The sequence below is a fragment of the Enoplosus armatus genome, chromosome 4 (assembly GCF_043641665.1).
Source record: "Enoplosus armatus isolate fEnoArm2 chromosome 4, fEnoArm2.hap1, whole genome shotgun sequence".
Taxonomy (NCBI): Eukaryota; Metazoa; Chordata; class Actinopteri; order Centrarchiformes; family Enoplosidae; genus Enoplosus; species Enoplosus armatus.
The window spans coordinates 9,036,260-9,056,287 of NC_092183.1; the positions used below are offsets into that span (position 1 = coordinate 9,036,260).

The following is a 20,028-nucleotide window of genomic DNA, read 5'->3' on the forward strand; positions in this document are numbered from 1 at the left end:
GGACAGGAATGTTGTTATTGGAAAAGGGTCTCCTCAGGCCCAGCAAACAAAAGGCAGATTCAATCCATGTCCAAGCCTATTCATGCATTCGTCCTGTGCTCATCAGTATTTGCCAAGCTCACACTGGGCAGCGATAAAGCCATTCTAATTACTGGGTTGTCCTTTTGAACCGGCCCGCTCCTGATTTTTAAATGGGTTGCTTAGTCATAGTAAGTCCACATTTCGCTCCCCCAGCAGTTTCCCTTGAATCATTTTCACAACATTGTCATTTTAAATGCTACCGTCTTCATCATCTGGAGCCTCCTTTGGTGATCATTAGTTGTTCTCTTGTGAAACTGTGGTCTCCTAAGAAAGCAGAACAAAGAGTGACAAACAGAACAAGTTAGACTTCAGGTCATTAATCACTGAATTACACAAATCTCTACAGTCTTCTAAGTAAGTCCTACCCAAAGCTAATCCAGGATTTTTCAAAGTCAGGTTCCTAATTTAAACTTTTTTAAACATAATATAGCAACATATTGGTAAAAAAAAAAAACAACCTCAGACCACAACAACTGTGAGCTAGGGGCGTATGGTGAGTTAAGTTCGATGTGTGCTCACACTTACGTGCTTCTACTATCTTATCTCCTCCGTTTAGTGTTGCAATCTAATGCACTAACTTGCTAACAGTGTTATGGTCAAGGTATGCTTATACAACTTGTAGATTTCAGATAAGGCCACTGTTGTTGGCAGGGTGGCTGAAGCAGGCAGAGGTCCTATACTGAAGGTGTTCTTTAGCTTTTGTGTAATTTTCATTTGTCTGTCACATAGGGTTACGATTTTAAAAGACACATTATATTTAAAAGGTTAATTTGACTTAGTTTCCTCTAATTTGACTTCTCTCCCTGAACATATAACAGCTGCGCTCACATGTTCAATAAATAGCATTTCTTGCCTGCTAAAGCAACATTTTGGTGAAACAGCAGCAAATGGAAACACATTTAATGGATATGAAATGGAAACTTTCTATTAAATTCCTGAATCTTCAAGGGGTGCTGCTGTAATTGCTTGGAGGCTGTGCTTAATGAGAGCAGCAAGACACTATAAAAACTTCCCTCTTCCTGCTCATAAGGCAGCAGGGTGAAGAAGTCTGTGTGCTCAATTAACTGTTTGTAGTGATCCTGTGTGTGGTAAAATCAAAAATGACTACATTGACAGGTGTGTATTTGTGTAAGATTTGTCCTCTCACAATATGTATTTTTATGCATCTGTATGAAGTTATGCGAATATGTAAACAGATCTTTATGGTTTCTGTCGTACATTTATGAATTGAATCAGTTATGTTCAACGAGACAGGTTTGAATAAATCCATCTTTGTCTCTCTGTTCATTACTTCAGGCTGTTTTGCATGCAATGCTACGATTAAAAACTTTTTGGTACTGTGTATATTGTCATAATATCACATATCTCTGGGTTTAATTTCCCATTTATTGTCTCATAACTTCCACCTACAGAATTTGACCAATAAATATCAGGGTTAGGTTTTTTTTTTTCAAGGCATGAATCAGAAGAAGAGATTATTTTCCTTCGTTAGTGTCAATTTCCATTGAATATGTTTGTATTAAAGCCATAAACGGTCTCTTACAAATGGAGTCCTCTCTCCGTATTTGCTCCAGAAGGTCATCTTGACAGTGTTCCTGTGCCCCGTCCTCTGGTCAAAGGTCTGGCAGGTCTGGAAAGGGGGACTGTACAGGTGCAAGCTGGCTGCGCACTCTGTGTGGCTGACATTTTCCACACGATGCAGGCCAAGGGAGTCTAAAATATGCACCCACACAAACACACACAAACAAAAACATGCATTTAGACAGCATACGTCACTGGAATGCTGTGAAATGAGGCTCGCAGGCAGAGCTGTGACCAACAACTGAGACCAAACATCACACCAGGGCTCTGTTGGCTTTGGGGAAATACTCAGTCAGCAGAGATTTGGGGAGAGACCTGAATACAGTTCATTGTGAAGTTATAACTGGCTGTTAACTCCTGGCAGACCAATTTGACATTGCATAACTGCAGAGGTCGTAAACTTTGGTGTTACTCTGCGCTATAAAAAATGGCACACATACTAAACTGTTGCAGTTTCAGAGATATGTCACATCAGCATATCTCCTGTGGGACAGAACATGTAAAGGACATTTGTTCTATTGTACTGAAAACAGCATGATTATTTTGGCTACATTAACATAATAATGTGAGTGTTTCACCATATTAATAACCAGTTTCACAACTTGCCCCCACACACAAACAAACGAGTATTAATAGGACTAAGTGGTATTTATACTGAAGAAGGGTAAATAGCCAACTCTAATTAAAAGGGAAAAAAACAATCATTCACACAGCTTGGTTTCTCACCATTTATGTAAGCAACCTTGTTTTCCTGGAGAATTCTCTGTGACTTCTGGACCATGTCTCCCTGTGATTTACTTTCCGGCCAGTCAAACAGCGTTTCCTTCAGCTGACCCTGCAGCAGCTTCATGAAGCAGTGGGAGTTTGTGTGGTCGTGGATGCTACTGCAAATTGCAAGGGACACACAAGCATACAGTGTGAGAATATGTCCTCGTCATGACCCCTTGGACCAAAAGCAACAATAAAAATCTGTCCTGTAAAGACATTTCAGGGATTCAGTGAAATGGTGAGATGGATCTCTTCTTCTTGTGTTATTTAACCTGTTCATGCAGACTGGCAGATGCTAGATGTATGCAGAATATAAAGTAATGTCACTACAATTCTATAAGTAATAAGCCGTAACAATTGCATAACATGTTTCGGTCGCTCTTGTGAAATATGGTTGTGCGACCACTTGAACAGCCATGTTTGTAACCATTGGTTTAACCCCATCCCCATTACTGCAGTAGGTATGCCGTAAAACAAATGCCTTGGCACCACACATGGTTGTTCTAGTGGTAGAACAGCCATGTTCTTGAGAAACATGCCTAGAAATGCCTAGAAAGGTCATGTTTCACAAGAGCAAAGATACCTTTTACCATGTTGCTACTGTAGAAGGGATGTAGTTAAAACAAATATCTTTGCGCTTGTGACAAACAGCTGTTCTTACTGTATGTCTGTACCAGCTGCTAGCCAAATAATATGTAACCATATAAAGACCTATCTAGCAGACTTCTGGTTCAGGTCTTCAGGTGACATTTGCTGACAAAGTGGGAGATAGATATCATCAAATAATCTAGTCTAGTCTATTTGCACAACCGCTCTGTCTTTCTGTAGAACATTGGACTCTCTTATCTATATTAACTTGATGCAGTAATTGCCAGAGAATATCACTTGAATATGTGACCTGCAGGATCTAAAAAATGAAAATTAGCAATACGTTATACATATATACGTTAGTTTTTACTTGTTAATTAGTAGTTTGCATGTGGGAGCTTCTCACCTGCCGTGGCCTTCTCCCCAACACAGAATCATGAGATTGAACTTCCCGTTGCCCTCATCAACCAAGTTCCTTGTGTACCTGCAAAAGAGGACAGTTTGTTAAACAAACAGGGAGGGTGGTGGTACATTATGTGTCCTTGCTACTGAAGAATAAAAGGTTTCAAAGGAGTCCAGAGGAGGACTTGTGAACCTTTACTCACAAAAGTGACTGTAAGTGGAAAAATGTACTTGTTTTTAGTAATGTTGAGACATCATTTTAGGACAAACCTAACTACCAATATTCATGTAATATAAGACTTATTTGATTTTAAAGTCTGGCCAAAAGTTGACAACTTGATTTTCCTTTATTTATATATATATTTATTTCCCACACAGTCAACCTACAGCTACTTCTAATGTACCACTTATTGTTAAAAACATGCATGGGGAGGGTTTGAGGCTAGAACTTTATGTTACAGATGCCAAATTAAATATAATCTGTCACCTGCACTAAAATCCAGCTGGACCCCTCTGGACAGACAACAAAGGGGGTCTCTGACCCTCCAAGGTCTTGTTCATTTTATGTCCATACAGAAAATATACAACCCTCCCCTTCATGCCATAGGCCTGATAGTCTGCGTCCTTGCTCGGGCTGTAAATATTGTCGCTACTCTGCACGTTTTTTTCCCTGTGCGATCCCGTCAGTCTCCAAATGTTTTCGAGGCAGCTGCAGCTCTCTGGTGGGCAACAGACGGTCACACCGCAAAGCACCCATCCCTGCAAAAATCAGCGGGTGTGTGTCCGTTCTCAATGTTGATTGGATGGCCCACCCCCCCACCCCCCCCCCCTGCACTGACCCTTCTCTGATCAAAACACAGGGACACGGGAGCTTCTGAATAACTTTTGAATAGGACAGCCATATTTTATAGTGAGGAGCCTTTACTGGTGAGATAAACTTTTCGAGGAAACTGTTCTGCACGAGGTTATCAGATCAATGTATAAGTGGTGTTTTCAAAATATATAATTGATGCAGACATGTCGGGTTTGTTGTTTTTCTTTCATTCAAATATGGTGTGACGAAAGCTGCTAGTCCGTTTGGAAACAGCAGCTGGTTGTCTTTCAAATATTAGAGCGATGCTTTTTAAATGATAGACGGTGTTTAATAACTGATTTCATGAATTCTATAAATGCATTCAATAGTTTGCAAACTTTGTAAATAACATCTCCTGTTACATTCACCACTTTTTTCAAGGACGCTATAGAGCAGTCATCAAAAGTGCTTTTTGCAATAAAGAGTAAGATCAGCAGATATAAAATGCAGACACAATACAAACAAAAAAAAAATATGATCAGACAAATAATAGTTAAAACAAAAACACACAAGGCGAAGGTGACAGACAAAACTGCAGAGCAGCAGAGTGCAAAGTGCATCAGCATAATAAACGAGTAATATGTGATTAGTTAGTTCAGCAGGATTATGAGACAAACTTTTTATTTTTTTTACCTGTACTGGTCGAACTTTGCATATTTCATCCATTCCTGCGGCTTGCTCTCGTATGACTCCATTATATTCTGGACCTCCTCGACATTGATGCTGTCACTCTCGAAGATTTTATGCAGGACTTTTATCAGGTCATCCAGGGTTTCTGGCTTCACCACCTCGGTTTGCTCCATCTCTCTGAGTTGTGCCGGAGGTTGTTTTTCAGATATTTGCGTCGGTTGAAACAACACTTTTTCTCTAACCAACTTTGTGCAGTCGTTTACTTTTATAGGCTAGCTCCGCAATTTGGGGGCGAGCTGGTGATGGACTGTACCATTATAGGAAAAGGTGAACGCCCACAGCACATAGTCCAATTTAAATTATTTTTGTCATGACTGCAAAAATATGTGGCTGCACTACATCACACCTACTCCATAGAGATTATATAACTCCTTTTTTTTATTTTGCATGTTTTTAATCAAAAATATGCATTCATCTCACACATAAAGAACTTGGACTAATCCTCTTTGAGTCCAATTCCACCACGTTGTCACAAACACAACCTCCCCCTTCCCCTCTCTCTTTCCCACTGAGGCATTCCTCCAACAATAGCTGTCCACCCTCTTTTTGTGGGCCCTTTCCTCAGAAACTCAGCCATCAACACACAGTCCAAGGTGTGTGCAGCCCAGAGCCTCACAAACAAGTGGGGATAGAAAAGAAAAACGTGGGGAAAAAAACGTTTTGAATGGTGTCAAGAATGTTTTGGGGAAACACAAGATCTTGTTTGCTGGCTTGTACCCTGTCTGGTAAAATATGGTTTATTTTTGTTTTGGTTACATGAAAGAGTATTAGAGAGTATGATTTGACTCCTGCAATGCATGAGAGAATAGATGCACTGCACAAGCCAACCAAACTCTTTATGAGAATTTATTAGATTATCAGAAATATCCAAAGGGTTGGAAATGCTAATTATTAAAATATGTAAAGGGAAGAACAGCAGAAAGGGAAAAGGGAAAGTGTTTCATTAATACTGCAGATACATAATGGTTTACTTAACTCAAGATGGCAGTAACTGACAAGATAATCTGATGATGGATCGTCCAAAAAAGACATGCAGGTCTTGTGGGTGTGACTGAAGCACTGGTGGAGAACTTAAGACTTGGACTTAGTCTATGTAAATTGAAAGTCATATATTAGAAAATAGAAAGTACACAAAATCCAAATAATCAATGAAAATACAGCCTCAGATCTCAGCATCAAGTCAGTAAAAAACAGGAGGCAAATTGAGTTATTGCCTTGACTTTCCACCTGCCTGTGCATGTGTATGCATGCTTAAGTAAAAAAAAAAAAAAAAAAATTAACTCTGAGATAGGCTTATGTAAACAATCAGACACAGACAGACAGACAGACAGACATGGAGAGAAACTCCTGTCCATGTTTTTTTTTTAATATCATATCCAACATCTTTTCAACAGGATGTTCTTGGCGCTGTGTGTCAGCCAGTCCAGCTCCCCGAACAACAGCAGTTAATCATAAATCATTCTTATGAATGCAACACATTCTTTCACAGAAAAGTACAGGCCATTCACTCCCAGAGCTCCACTCGTTTCTCTCAAAGAAGAGAAGAAGAAAAACATCATGTCAGTGGAAGCCTGTATTCGGGTTATTGTGGGTCACATACAGGACTGATAAAATGTACAAAGTGTTTGTTTTTGCATGCTGTTGAGCAGCGGTGGCTCAGAAATACAACATACAGTATCAAGTAGATAAACAGATGTCAGAGTGCTCAGCTGACTCTTAGTACAGTGCCTTGCTCAAGGACAATATTGGATAAACCAAGAGGACACTGCTTGAGTAGGAACAGCACACTTTTCACTCTTTCCAGAAATGGATATGGTAAAATTGTCTGAATACTACTGGTTACGACAGGTTGACGTCCAAGCCACAGTTGAGCTGGAATATTCCAGCAGGAAAAGTCTGCATTTGTTTGCACTCCTCAAACATGTGTCCGTATGTCAGAGGAAAATCCTCTCTGGCTGAGGAAGACATTCATGCCTGCATGTTGACTGGCGGCATAAAAAGTGGAGAATGTTCTTTGTATCAGGGGTCCTGGCAAGTTCTCCTCTGAGCTGCCACATCATCAATACCACATGTACTGTTGCTCCACCTTGTGGCTTAAACTTAAACTGACTTCACCCAGCAAGTAGCAGTGATGGGGGATATTAAACAGAAGCTCTTTTAGGACAGTAATTTATATCAACTGGCTTAATGGAAAATGACATTTAAACTAGTTTGTTGGTTTTATAAAGATTATGCAACTTTAATATGACACTGAATATGACAGCAAGGCTACATGTACTCAGATGTATCTCAGGTGGTGATGACTTAAATCTACTCCATAGACTATGAATCACCGTTTACACAAGTAAACCAGTCAGTCTCAAACTGCACTGACAACATCACATTTCATGTCTGCAAGGTCCAGGAATCCTCATCACTTAGTAGAAGTAGACGTAGAATCCATGTTACACTTCTATCCCAAGATTTCCCAAGAACTTTATTTGACCTTATAATACACTTTCTTGTAGGAACAATAACAGTGCATTCAGTATAAAGATCCAAGACGAAGAACAAAATTGAACAGGCAAATAAAATTGAGAAAAATAAGTTTGCAGTTTAAGCGCCAATAAAAGTTTTCACTTAAAATTGAATAAATTACTAAAATGAATTGTGTAGCATAAATCATATTCATTAGATCCAATCAACAAAACAAACAGAAGGACTAAAATAAATACATAAATATATATATAGTAAAACACAAAATCTTGGTCAAAACACAAGACACTGAGACATAGCTTGACACAGTTGCTGGGTAATATTCATTTGATGTCCTTGATCAGTTTTTTCTTTTTGTGCCACTTTCTACTTTTGACATTTCAGAGAGAAATATTACTTTTTACTCCACCACAATTATCTGACAGCTTTAGTTACTAGTTACTTTACAAAATAATGCTTTTGCATTGAAAACTATTTTATTATAGGTTGGACAAAGCAAAGCACTGTGAAGGCGTCACTTTGGGCTCTGGGTAATTGTGACGGCATTTCTCACTATTTTCTGAAGTTTTACAAACTAAACAATCAATCAATTAATCGAGAAAATAGCCAGCAGATTCATCCATTATGAAAATAATCAATTGTTAAAAATGAGCTCCACCTCAACCGACTACAGCAGTAAAATCCTGCTTTTACATTAACGCATGAGTAATAATGATCTAATGATTTTTACTGCAATGAGTACTTTTATTTGCCTGATTATACTCACATACTTTTAATTATATGTTACATGTTAGATGCAGGACTTGTAACAGACTATTTGTACAGTGTGGTATTAATACTTTTACTGAAGTAAAATATCTGAATACTTCCTTGTCCTTGACAAAACAAAATACTTGTCGTCTTACGCCACTGCATGGATGATCCGAGTATCACTCTTAGAAATAGAAATAAAAAAACGGAATGGACGGAAGAGGTTTGGTCCATCGCGGCTGCCGTAGCAGGAGGAGGAGGAGAGCATGACTGGTCCTTTGACGTGGACTATATTTCCGTAAAGAGACGATGGAGGTGTAGCAGCGTGTAGCTCTAAGCTATCCCGTATTAACCTGACATCGAGACGGGATTTAGCCCTGAATCCCGGTCAGATCTGGGTTCACGGGAGCCGACGGACAACAGTCTTTCACAGACTGATCCCTTTCTGTTCCCCCGCCTCCCTCCGCTCAGCTACAATCATGATAAAAGCCATTTTAATATTCAACAACCATGGGAAACCAAGGCTTTCTAAATTCTACGAGCACTATGTGAGTAACATGTTGTTATATATATATATATATATATATATATATATATATACATAAATGTATTATTCTTCATAAAGGTTTGTTTGTATAATTGATAGGCCAAGATGAAAAAAGTGAAATAAATATCTCAAGCTATGGCTGTCAACACACTTTGTTTAGTGTTTTCTGATGCAGTAACTACAAACCAAGGCAGGTGTGGCTTTATATTTAGACAGCACGTATTGATGTATTATTGTTGCAGAGTGTTTGAATGGGAAGGTGTGTGTGTGTGTGTGTACGTGTGTACTCTTACAACCGCCCAGTGATGTGCTGTTGTGTCCTGCTGGTCCTGGTGTATAAGATGTCAGTCTGAAGCCACGCTGTCCTTTTTAAAAATATGAATAATTAAACGTGTGCAAGCCGAAGCGAGGCTATCGCGTTCCTGCCGAGGCTGTATGAGCAGGACTGTGCCCACTTTTTATTCATGTTAACTCCAGCTGTGGTGGTGGTGAACACAGGGAAGTGGAGCTCACTCTGTTTGTGTCACATGACTTTAATAACGCCCTTGTGAGTGACTCGTGCTCACTCCTCCAAACCTTTCACCACTGCTCCTTCAGTTCAGCTTTACTGTCATTAACTTACCCACCTGCTCTGTCAGGAAAGTCAACGAATAAACTCCATGCAGGTAGCAAATGAAATGGTTATGTAATATCCTTTGCAGGGCAAGCTGCGCTGGCTTGTTCTCATAATTGGATTTATATCTCAAGGTTGGCTGCATGCCCCTTCTTTAATATTGGAAGGCTACAACAGCAGGGTGCCCTAATCGAGCAGCTAAATTAATTCTCTGCCCAGCTGAAACTGATTAGGTGACTCAGTTAATTGAGTCATTTTTCAAGGAAAAAAATGCCAAACATTTGCAGACACCAGCTTCTTAAAAACTGTAAAGTAAAATAACAAAACATTTTAGGGTCATTCTGAACAGGACTCCATCTAATCTGTCAGAAAACCTCTTAAAGAAAAGGTTTTATAGTTCAAACATGAGCAAATTGTCAATGAGTTACAGTCTCAAAACCTGTACAGTCAAATAACACGAACGTTTAACCACCTGCTTTTCAAATGTGAGGATTTGCTGATTTTCTTTGTGGTTTATGTTAGTAAACGAAATATCTTTGGGTTTTGGCAGGGACACAACTAATGCAACCAACTAACTTCTCTATTGATTAATCTTCTCATTATTTTCTCAATTAATGGATTAAACAGTTGGTCTGTAAAATGCCTTGAAATTGTGAAAATGCCCACCAAAATTTTGAAATCGCTGGTTTTGTGCCACCATCGCTACAAAACACAAACTTATAAGAAAGAAAGCAGAATATCTTCACATATGAGAAGCTGGAGCCAGCAAATGTTTGGCGTTTTTTTTGCATGATAAATCACTCAAACAATTAAGCGATAAGTGACAAATTGTTTCAGAACTAGAATTTGGACAATAGGTCGGGTAAAACAAGACATTTAAAGACGTCACAATTTATTGACATTTAGTTTGTTTTTGTTTGCATGTTCCAGTGTCTCTTTATTGATATGGACATGGATGTATTTGTATTTCAGGAGGATGAATTGAATGGATTATAAGACAGACACCATCTGTTATATTAAAAGCATCGGCTTACTGGCTGACAGGGTATTATATTTCACACATACTGCTAGCTGTGAAAAACGGCTTTAGCACTCAGCTTATTTAAGGTAGTTCATTGTTCAGACCGGGCCTTAGCTTGGTGTTCATAAATGAAGGCTTGTGTTAGGGGCTGTGCAGATGATATAAGAGAGTGGAACATGACATGTTTGTGTGAGTCTAGTGTGTGCGTTGTGTTGAGAGAGAGAGAGAGAGTAGCAGAGCTGACGAGGCGTTGTCCTATTAGTTAGAGCCGGTCTGCCGGCTCAGACATAAAGTCAAAGCATCTGTTTGATCTAAGGGTGACATGTTGGGGAGAGGAGAGTGAAATATAGACTTGCACAAATTCAAATGCCATCAATCGGCACTCTGCCAGCATCAATGAGAAGTCTTGGAAGACGAGCAGCTGGGTGTTCATGCTTTAACAACAAGGCCAACAATTTTGTGTGTAGCAGTCTTGAGATTCTGGTTCTACAGCTTTAATTAAATTTTCCACACATACTGGACCTCCATGTGATGGTTTGCTGAAACCAAGGATGGCAGTTAAAAAGGTGAATGCTCCCCGTATGCTCTTGGATTTCACATATAATGTATCCCACAAATAAATAGGGAAGAGGGGTGTTTCTGCTGCTCATACTTTGTCAAAATTTAGAGGAAAGATGCAGGTTCAGAAGGCCAGATTTGGTCCAGAGGAAGGCACGGGAACCAGAGTCCGTCAACCATCAACACCAGAGAGATCTTAACGTGAAGTTTAAAAGTCTTACTGCTGTGCTTATCTGCGACTGTATCATTAAACTGTGAGTACCGTAACTCTGCCAGTCCCATGCTACAAGTCACATGACCGGTTTCGCCTTCCAGCCAGCTGCATACTGGACAGCCTCTTCTCTCCCTGTGCTCACTGACCTGTTATGCAGCCTGAGAGGACATTAGCACCCTTTGGTGAGGCTGCTAGAGCTGCACACAACAAGATTTTAACCACCATTGTCTCTTAATTGAGGATTTTCAGACCATATGTTTTTGGATGCTTTCTACTGGACCTTGGATATGCATTTCCATTTGCATTTTTATCAATTAAAATGTGTTTGCCTGTTAAGCCCTAAAACAACCTAATGCAGCAGCTGGATGAAACTTGACCCCCTATTAGTTCAGGAAATCTTCAAGCGTGAGCCCACTCTTAAAGTCTTTTAGTGTGAGCTTGCAAACGTGCCTAAGGATATTTGAGGTTTTATACACAATCTCATCCAGTGGCAAACAACAAGATAAACCTTCCTTGGTTCAGCTTGTACAATGAAATCATTGCCTCTGTAGCCCGTGGGCACTAGTGTATGTTTGAATATAACAAAGAGAGCGGTTAGTGTCTGAATCATGTTTTTTCACTCAGAACCAATACATGTATTCAAGAAAAAGAAAGGTGAGGGGAACCATTCATTTCACTGCCAGCCCAGGCTAGAAGTAATGAAATGGCTCACTGGAAACAATTAAGTGCACAAACAACACATTATTAACCATCTTCTCTTTGTTTAACAATCTGTTTCCCTGTTCATTCACTCCTGCAGAATGAAGATACAGAGCAACAGATCATCAGGGAAACCTTCCACCTGGTCTCGAAAAGAGACGAGAACGTCTGTAATTTCCTAGAAGGTGGAATGTAAGTTGTGAGGTCTGAGTGCATCAGCTAGGCCCGCTGGTGCATTAAAAAGTGTGTCTCAATGCTGAAGCAGCAGGTTTTTAAACTCAGAACTCAGTGGAAGTAAATACTCAAGTAGATACTCTGATGCTGCATCACAGGAATTCATTTCACACACTAAAGAAAAGCTCAGAGGGCTTTATGAATGACAATCAATAGTAACAGTGTTTGTTTACAGTTAATTTATCATTCATGAATGAGGAGCGAAGGAGGTGTCGTTTTACTCCACTGCTTGCATTTGCTCTTGCACTTTTTCCCTCTTAACGCCAAAGCCACATGGTTATAAAAATATTGTATTACACTATCAAAAAAATCCCTTTATTCACGGTTTCCTTTGCGTGATTACACAGGATTAGGGGGGTTACAACATTTCCTGTGGCTCAGGCCACTTTGGTGTGTTAACACGGTGACTGAAGTCTTAGCAAACCCACTGGATAAGCACTACCTCTCATTTCTTCTCTTGTTAGTATATGGCATGTCCTATCTTTACACATGTTGACTGATGACTGAAAACATCCAGTTGTTTCTCTCCTGATGAACTTGACGTGTCAACCTTGTGTTTCAGGTTGATTGGAGGATCAGACTACAAGCTGATCTACAGACACTACGCCACACTGTACTTTGTGTTCTGTGTGGACTCCTCAGAGAGTGAACTAGGAATTTTAGACTTAATCCAGGTGAAAATCTTGTTTGGCATCTACTTTCAGTGTCTTTCTTGATTTGTTTTTGTGCTACAATCAATGTAAATGCTTTCCATCTTCAGGTATTTGTGGAAACGCTGGACAAATGCTTTGAGAATGTCTGTGAGCTTGACTTAATTTTCCATGTAGACAAGGTAGGAAATACTTTTGAATCTGTTTGCCTCTTTGTGATGTTAGATGTTTTTAACAATATTTTATCCTATAAATTACAGAAATCAGTTGTAATATTCTGCCTGAGCCACTATTGCCTCACATTATAGCGTCACACTTATCTGATGACCTGATGACAGATTTACTGTTGAGACATTTCAGTGACTTCCCGTATTTTGTAGTTGAGCTGTGTCATAATTGGTTTGTCACATGATTGTACATTCTTGTTGTTACAAGCAACCTCTTAAAACCAACTTGAATACATGCTGCAATTTGGAGCTGAAATGATTAGTCAATTAATTGATTAATCAATTAGTTGATTGACAGAAGATTTTGTTAATTTATTCATCGTTTTGGTAATTTTTCAAGATTTTTCAACTTCAGCTTCTTAAATGTTGAGCATTTCATTTTCACTGTTTTCTGACAGTTTATGGAATCAAATGTATTTATAAGCAGTATATAAACATTTTATAAATGTTTATAACACACTATAATGTAGTTATAAGCAGAGAGAATAATGTAAAATGGGTCTTCATAGGAGATATTATGATGGTTGTCAAATACTATACATTAATCCACATGTCCTTATATCCGCTCATGACTACATTATAGTGTGTTATAAACCATTTAATAAATGTTTGCATGCTACTATGTTTGCTAAATAGGGGGACTTGAAGCACATGCAACTCACTATATTTGTTTAATTATATTAAAACGTCTTCTTTTTCTCAGGTCCACAACATTCTGGCAGAGATGGTGATGGGCGGTATGGTCCTGGAGACCAACATGAATGAAATCATCACACAGGTGGATGCCCAGAACAAGATGGAGAAGTCTGAGGTAAGCCTGACCCTGCCCGTCCACTGTTTGTATGTCTGACCTGATTCTACCTCTCTCATACTCTCTGAGGTATCGTGTACAGTATGCAGGCATGTGTGTATGCTGCACCCTGCATGCTACTCTCCAGTGACCTTGTGGATGCTCCCTACCTACTCTTGAGTGTTTGTGCTCTTTTTTCGGCCTCTCCTCTCGCTGCTGCACTGCTCTCAACACAGGTCAAGACTCAACATATCCTCCTGTATCCCTCAGTATAAAATACAGTATCATAGTCATCACTTTTGTCACTATTATGGAGACTTACATGTAACTGTATCATTGTCAAGTGCATCTCCAGAATCTGTGACCATTGAATCTCTCAATCATCATCTTATATCCGATCATGTAGATCTCACATATTCTTCATAAAACAGGCTGTGTTTTACATTCTTGGTATTCTAGAGGAGAATGTGAATTTTATCCGCTGTCCATGTCGGAGTAAATGCTTTTCCAATGTGTTTTGTAGCATCTGTAAGCCAGTGTCCTTGCTCAGATATTTGCTCTATGCAAGGACATTGCTTTGCTTTTCCATACAGCTTCTGCCAGCAGATAAACGTTCATTTACTTATTGGAAAGTTTTAATCAGACAGACAGCCAGAGACAATTTCATGAAATCATTTTCTGCTTTGCATAATGTGGATTTTAGCCTCTGATAGTCCTAAAACTTAACTGCACTAATGATTTGGCTTTCAAAGACGTACAGTGCACTGCAATAATGTCTAAACACTGAGGCAATGTTTTTGGGGGGAGTCCTTTTAACTTTTGCAATGAGAAATGCTGACAGAAAGTCACAAAGTTGTACAAATTTGTTGTGTTTTGTTGCTTACACGATGAAGTGAAGGGTTACATTGTCAGGTTTTCCACTGGCTGTAGTTTTAATCTTAACAAAGTACACTTTTCCTAATAATCTGAGCTGCATTGTGTGCTTTTAACGAGACAGAATCTTCTTTTTTTCTCGATTGATGTTCTGTAAGCAGAGTCTTTTTACTGTTCTACAATCATCAGAGCTGCTCTGTCTTTCCCTCTTGGACCTACCCTAGACCGCAGTGTGTGTGTGTGTGTGTGTGTGTGTGTGTTTTTCACACTGACGCTAATTCAAGATGACATTGTCCATTTTTAGGGCAGTCTCTGGGGAACAAGGAATGAGCTGTTCTCCCTCCAAACTGACAGACTGATTAAGTGGCATTAGTGACTTTCTCAATTAATATCTTTAATTTTTGCTATGTAAATAATTGCGGGAGAAGCTTTAGATCATTTTTGGCTTTAAAGATGTGGTCTATGATAGGTCCTATCACTTTTTTCTGTGGAGATAAACTGTAATTACTTTAATCTGCTTTAACATTCCTCATTCCTCTTTTTCCTGACCCTGTCTAGTTCTTTCCATTCTTCTCTCTCTTTACAGACGTTTATCTTTCAGTCTACCAGGCAGGACAGGTAGACACAGGTACTGCTAAATTTACAACCAAGTACTGTAACCTTAACTGAAGTTTACTACACCCCCTTCCCCCTCGAGTCTCTCCACATGGCCCTCCATGTAATAGCAAACTGACGTCACTAACATACAGTAGGAATCTTTCATGGCAGACCCAAAAATGTTGCTATTGCTCTTTAAAACTCACAGTAGTAGTTCAGTAGGTGATTGTACAGGAGGTGGACTAGGTGATAGAAGCAACTGACAGTATAATGCAATCTATTACAACAGATACATTAATATTATCTTTGTAAAGTTTGTAATGTTGAACTGCTGTTGACACTGTGTCAAGAAAGGTGGGAAAGGTTTGTGGTTGTGCATTATACGTATTGTCAGGTGTACCTATTATATTGTCCACCCACTGTAGCTTAAAGAAGTGTAAATCTAACAGGCTCGAGAGGCCACAGAACTGTTTGTATCTCTTGTTTTAGAAGTTTCTTAAACTATCTTGAAAGGCCATTTTTTCATTATGTTCTGAGGCCTTTAACACTGCTTCAAAACACATTTATAGCAAATATGTTCATTATTTTATTATTGTTATCATTATTTATTATATTATATTATTATCTGGCCTAAAATGGTACAGTGTATGAAAGGAATAGTTATAGTGATTTTTTGGGAAATACGCTTATTTGTTTTCTTGATGAAAGTAAGATGAGAGAATCGATACCACTCTCATATCTTCCATCCAGATATGAGAGTGGCAAGCTGCTGGTTAGCTTAGCTTAGCATAAAGAGTGGAAACTGGAAGAAACAGCTAGCCCGGCTCAGTCTAAAGGTAACCAAATCTGCCTACCAGCACCAATAAAGCTCACTTATAGTTCATATCTTAAACTTTAAACTTCAACAACACATAACCCCTGTTCAAATGGCAAATTGTTGTTTTTACATTTTTACGCACAATGAAATATAACCAGTTAATGTCTGAGCTTTAGAGGTGGATTTTCTTTTTTGAACACAGCAAGGCTAGCTGTTTCCCCGTTTTCAGTCTTTGTGCTAAGCTAAGATGAGCATATAAATATAACATATTTAACATACAGACATAAGAGTGGTATCAAGTTTCTTATCTAACTTTCTGCAAAAAAGCAAATAAACGTATTATCATGAACCAACAATCAAAACCTTCTACTATAGACCCTTCTCCCATTTTTATTTTGCACAGATACCGCTCCCAGATAAGAGATGGGTACTGCTCCAGCCTTTAATAAGGCTCTCTGACCTCCATAGACCAGAGGATGAAACCGCTGTCGTGTGTTCCACAGCTGGTGTTACTATTTCTGTACATATTAGTCACCCAGCGTTTGATTAAAGACCCTCTATTGTGGACTTGCACAGTAGGTCTCCAGGCTACCCACTGTGAGGAAAGAAATATCTCTAGTCCGACTGCTTAATGCTGAGCCCATGTGCTGGATCAGCATTCCTCTCAGTTAGCGCCACGGTCATCTTTCCATCCAACACAAGTCTCCTTGAGTCTTGGCAGAGGGAGGAATGCCCATAAGACAAACGGTCCATTGAAATAACCTTGTGAAAATAAGTGAAGTGGATAAGTCTACGTTCCAGACATACTTTTTGTGTGTCGTATCACTAAATGATTTACGAGGCTACTCATTTGAATGTGTTCCTCTGTATTTTAAGCCTTTTGGTCATTTTTGGGTCTTTCTGCTAAAGATTCAGTGGGGGGATCTCTAACCGCAGTGATTCTCAAATGTCTGCTCACACTTGAGACGAAAACATCACATCATTCACTCTCTACAGATGTGTTTTATTGTTCCTAAAAGCTAAACTGCCTTTATTCTTTCCTTAAAATGCTAAATTGCTCTTATACAGTTTCATATTGAGATTCATTGTATTAGAGAGAAGTGCCTCCTCTGTCCCAGAAGATAGATTTCCCATTGTAGTTTAGTACTACTAGGCTTACAACCTCCTCATGTCATCAGTAGTTAACACTATAGAGGTGTAAATGACACAATACTCTTGTGCCTCTATTCAAGTGTGTATTTAGATAGAAAAATGTTAGCTACAGTCATGTGTAGTGTGTCCAGAAGTAATTCAACCCACTATAAGCACAGTATCACCTGTATTAATATGGCTGAAGCTTATATTATGTTGTTTTTAAATTTAACGCACACATTCTATACATGCCTATCTATCCAAACATCATTTCCGTCTTCATATCCAAATCCATTTTTTCTGCTTTGCCCAATTCTCTCCTTGCATTTTTACCCTTATCGGTCCTCAAGAGTCCGGTGGGTTCACTTTCCAAGCAGTACTGCCTTTTGTCTATTTGATGAATGTCCAGTACCGCTCAGTACTTCAAAATTAGTGAATGGTCTAGTACAGTATGTCCTCACAGTTGATTCATAATTGGCTCTGGTTGTGGTGTAAATCATTGTAGAATCAAATAATGCATGTGCATACGAAGCTATGAAGGCATCTGAATGTACATTTGCACATGTTGTCTGTCCTCGTAGCTGTCAGTGCTTTTGCATTTTGTCAGCAGGTTTTTTGTCTAGCACTGTGTTTAGCACTGTGTGTGTATGTGTGTGTGTGTCCAATGTTCACTGTTCAGTGTGTTGTCGTGCACAGCATGTCTTTTGATTTACTGATTTGTATCTTATCAACCCTCCATGTGTGTGTTTTTTGTGTGTGTGTGTGTGTGTGTGTGTGTGTGTGTATAGGCCGGTATTGCAGGAGCGCCTGCTCGTGCCGTATCAGCTGTAAAGAACATGAACCTCCCGGAAATGCCCAGAAACATCAACATTGGTGACATCAGCATAAAAGTGCCAAATTTACCCTCCTTCAAATAGTGGCAGCGAGATCCTGAACCTGCAGATGTCAGCCAATGTTTACCGTGATGCAATCTGTTTACCAAAACCTCAAATTACTAACTTTTATCAAAACTATACATCTTGAAGATACTGTGTGATTTGACACTCCTTGTTCTGGTGTTATCTCTTTTTGTTTTTCCTATTAAAGAAAAAAATGTTTTACATGTTTTTTTTTTTTTCTTTTGGAAGGAAAAATTAAGTATTTATTTATCAGTGGTACATTCCTTCTGCCTCGCTGGGGTTTGGCCCTTGACATTTAGCTGCTACAGTACAGATCTGTGTCTGTTTTGTAACTAAAATTATTTCACTGACTCGAGTGTTTACTTAAAAGAGAAAGCGTGGCAGGTAGTGAAGTTTTGGTTATTCCAGACAAGAGAAATCAATCAGTGGAGAGAAGAGCATGAAACCATTTCAAATACCAAATTGAAACAGGTCTACTACAGTATTGAAAGTCTTGCATTACAGCTTGTTTGTAAAATCAGTGCAAACAGTGAACAATATTATATTGCAGATATGCTGTGTGACAGAAGTATGGATATATATATATGCTGAAGTGATTTCTTCTTTTCTTATTTGTATGCAAAATATTTTTAAATGATTTATCATGTCTTATCAAATATGTCTCCTGATTTTAATCTGTGCATGACGTTTTTTCTCTTCTTTTTCAACATAATAAACTGTCGAAACTCAACTTGTGTGTTTGTTTTATTTTGTTATTAATTATTACTATTAGCTTACATTGTTGACATGTGTTGACAATGTCTTCAGGTACCGCATGTTGTTGCATTGTCCCTGGAGATGTTCCACTTATGAGACATTGTTTGACAATGCTGCATGGCAGGTATGGCACTTTAGGTGACAACCATGTAGTGAAACATAATATTAGTAACTTGTACCTCTTTCTAAAGGGCCCCTTTATAACAAGTTTATAAGATGTAGCTGATGACTGTATTAATGGTTAATACATAATTTACTAATACTTTATAAATCAGTTTTGAGCCCTTAATAAGAACAAATTTTGGGCTGTGAAACGCTTTCTTTGTCTTTGACCATGTGGCCACTTACTTCTAGAAGAGGGTCGCAGATGATCAATTTGTTATCACTGTATAAACAGTTTGATATATTTATTAATGACTGCAAATGTCCTATTGATGACTTATTAGAAAGTGAGAAACCATTGAGCATGTATTTTTGGATTACGAATATTTATAACTGCATTATAACCAAAAAGAATACCTGCCAATGGGACTTTGTAATCAGATCAGATCAGAAATACTTTATTGCTCTCCGGGGGGAAATTTACAGCACTGGTGCTCCCATTCAAGATTAGAAAGCAGCATAAATTTAGAAATAAAAGTATGTACAAAATATAAAAATAAGAAATAGAGAATAGGAAATATACACATTTACATTTTTACACATTATAATAACCTGGCAACCCACAATTTGTTCTTATTAATGGCTTCCCTGACCTATGAGGCATTAATAAATAATATATGAACCATAACAAAAGCATTAGTTATAATTTATAAGCCCTTTATTAAGCTCTGGAGCTCCCTGCCTCAAGATCTGAGACTTGCAGAATTAGTTTTAAGAAAAAAGCTTTTATTAATGCACTCACACCATTTTACTTCCAACATGTCTTGTTTGTTTATTTAGATTTTCTGCTTATTATTTTAATATTATTTTGGGGTATTTTATTTCCATGTCATTTATGTTGTATTTGCCTGATTTCATTGCATTGAATTGCTTTTGCTCCTGGTTTTACCATGTAAAGCACTTTGTAACTTTGTTTTGAAAAATGATTACAAATAGAGTTATTATTATTATAAAGGGTGACGTATCTGATAGTGTTACCAGTAAGATTACAAGGCGTACCTTACTTTCTTTCCAAATCATGGCTGGAAAATTATGCCCCTTCATTCGCGCAT

At 38.6% G+C, this 20,028-nt stretch overlaps 2 protein-coding genes across 9 annotated transcripts; one reads left to right on the plus strand and one right to left on the minus strand.

The window, feature by feature from the left end:
• Positions 1-243: 243 nt before the first annotated feature.
• Positions 244-5,126, minus strand: cdo1 (cysteine dioxygenase, type I). 2 transcript variants are annotated; one of them, XM_070904626.1, is made up of 5 exons: positions 4,907-5,101; positions 3,425-3,502; positions 2,389-2,546; positions 1,625-1,794; positions 244-345 (listed from the first exon to the last, which is right to left on the minus strand). In XM_070904626.1, exons 1-5 carry the CDS (start codon positions 5,074-5,076, stop codon positions 316-318), a joined length of 606 nt encoding a protein of 201 aa, XP_070760727.1. In that variant the 5' UTR covers positions 5,077-5,101; the 3' UTR covers positions 244-315. The 2 variants fall into 2 exon arrangements, with proteins under 2 accessions (XP_070760727.1, XP_070760728.1); XM_070904627.1 differs by having other exon boundaries at positions 316-342; positions 4,907-5,126.
• A 3,380-nt stretch (positions 5,127-8,506) lies between these two features.
• Positions 8,507-18,758, plus strand: ap3s1 (adaptor related protein complex 3 subunit sigma 1). 7 transcript variants are annotated; one of them, XM_070904277.1, is made up of 6 exons: positions 8,507-8,736; positions 11,941-12,032; positions 12,637-12,748; positions 12,835-12,906; positions 13,655-13,762; positions 17,948-18,758. In XM_070904277.1, the coding sequence occupies exons 1-6, from the start codon at positions 8,668-8,670 to the stop codon at positions 18,074-18,076; spliced, it is 582 nt and encodes a 193-aa protein (XP_070760378.1). In that variant the 5' UTR covers positions 8,507-8,667; the 3' UTR covers positions 18,077-18,758. The 7 variants fall into 7 exon arrangements, with proteins under 7 accessions (XP_070760378.1, XP_070760380.1, XP_070760381.1 ...); XM_070904279.1 differs by lacking the exon at positions 17,948-18,758 and adding an exon at positions 15,201-15,236; XM_070904280.1 differs by lacking the exon at positions 13,655-13,762.
• Positions 18,759-20,028: the final 1,270 nt, after the last annotated feature.

Excerpts from the sequence above, each read along its gene's own strand:
- cdo1 (XM_070904626.1), bottom strand. The coding sequence starts at position 5,076 with ATGGAGCAAACCGAGGTGGTGAAGCCAGAAACCCTGGATGACCTGATA. Across the intron at positions 3,503-4,906 it reads GCAAAGTTCGACCAGTACAG|GTACACAAGGAACTTGGTTG; the intron begins GTAAAAAAAATA and ends CCTCTTTTGCAG. Across the intron at positions 1,795-2,388 it reads CAAGGTTGCTTACATAAATG|ACTCCCTTGGCCTGCATCGT; the intron begins GTGAGAAACCAA and ends TGCATATTTTAG.
- ap3s1 (XM_070904277.1), top strand. The coding sequence starts at position 8,668 with ATGATAAAAGCCATTTTAATATTCAACAACCATGGGAAACCAAGGCTT. Across the intron at positions 12,033-12,636 it reads AATTTCCTAGAAGGTGGAAT|GTTGATTGGAGGATCAGACT; the intron begins GTAAGTTGTGAG and ends CTTGTGTTTCAG. Across the intron at positions 13,763-17,947 it reads ACAAGATGGAGAAGTCTGAG|GCCGGTATTGCAGGAGCGCC; the intron begins GTAAGCCTGACC and ends GTGTGTGTATAG.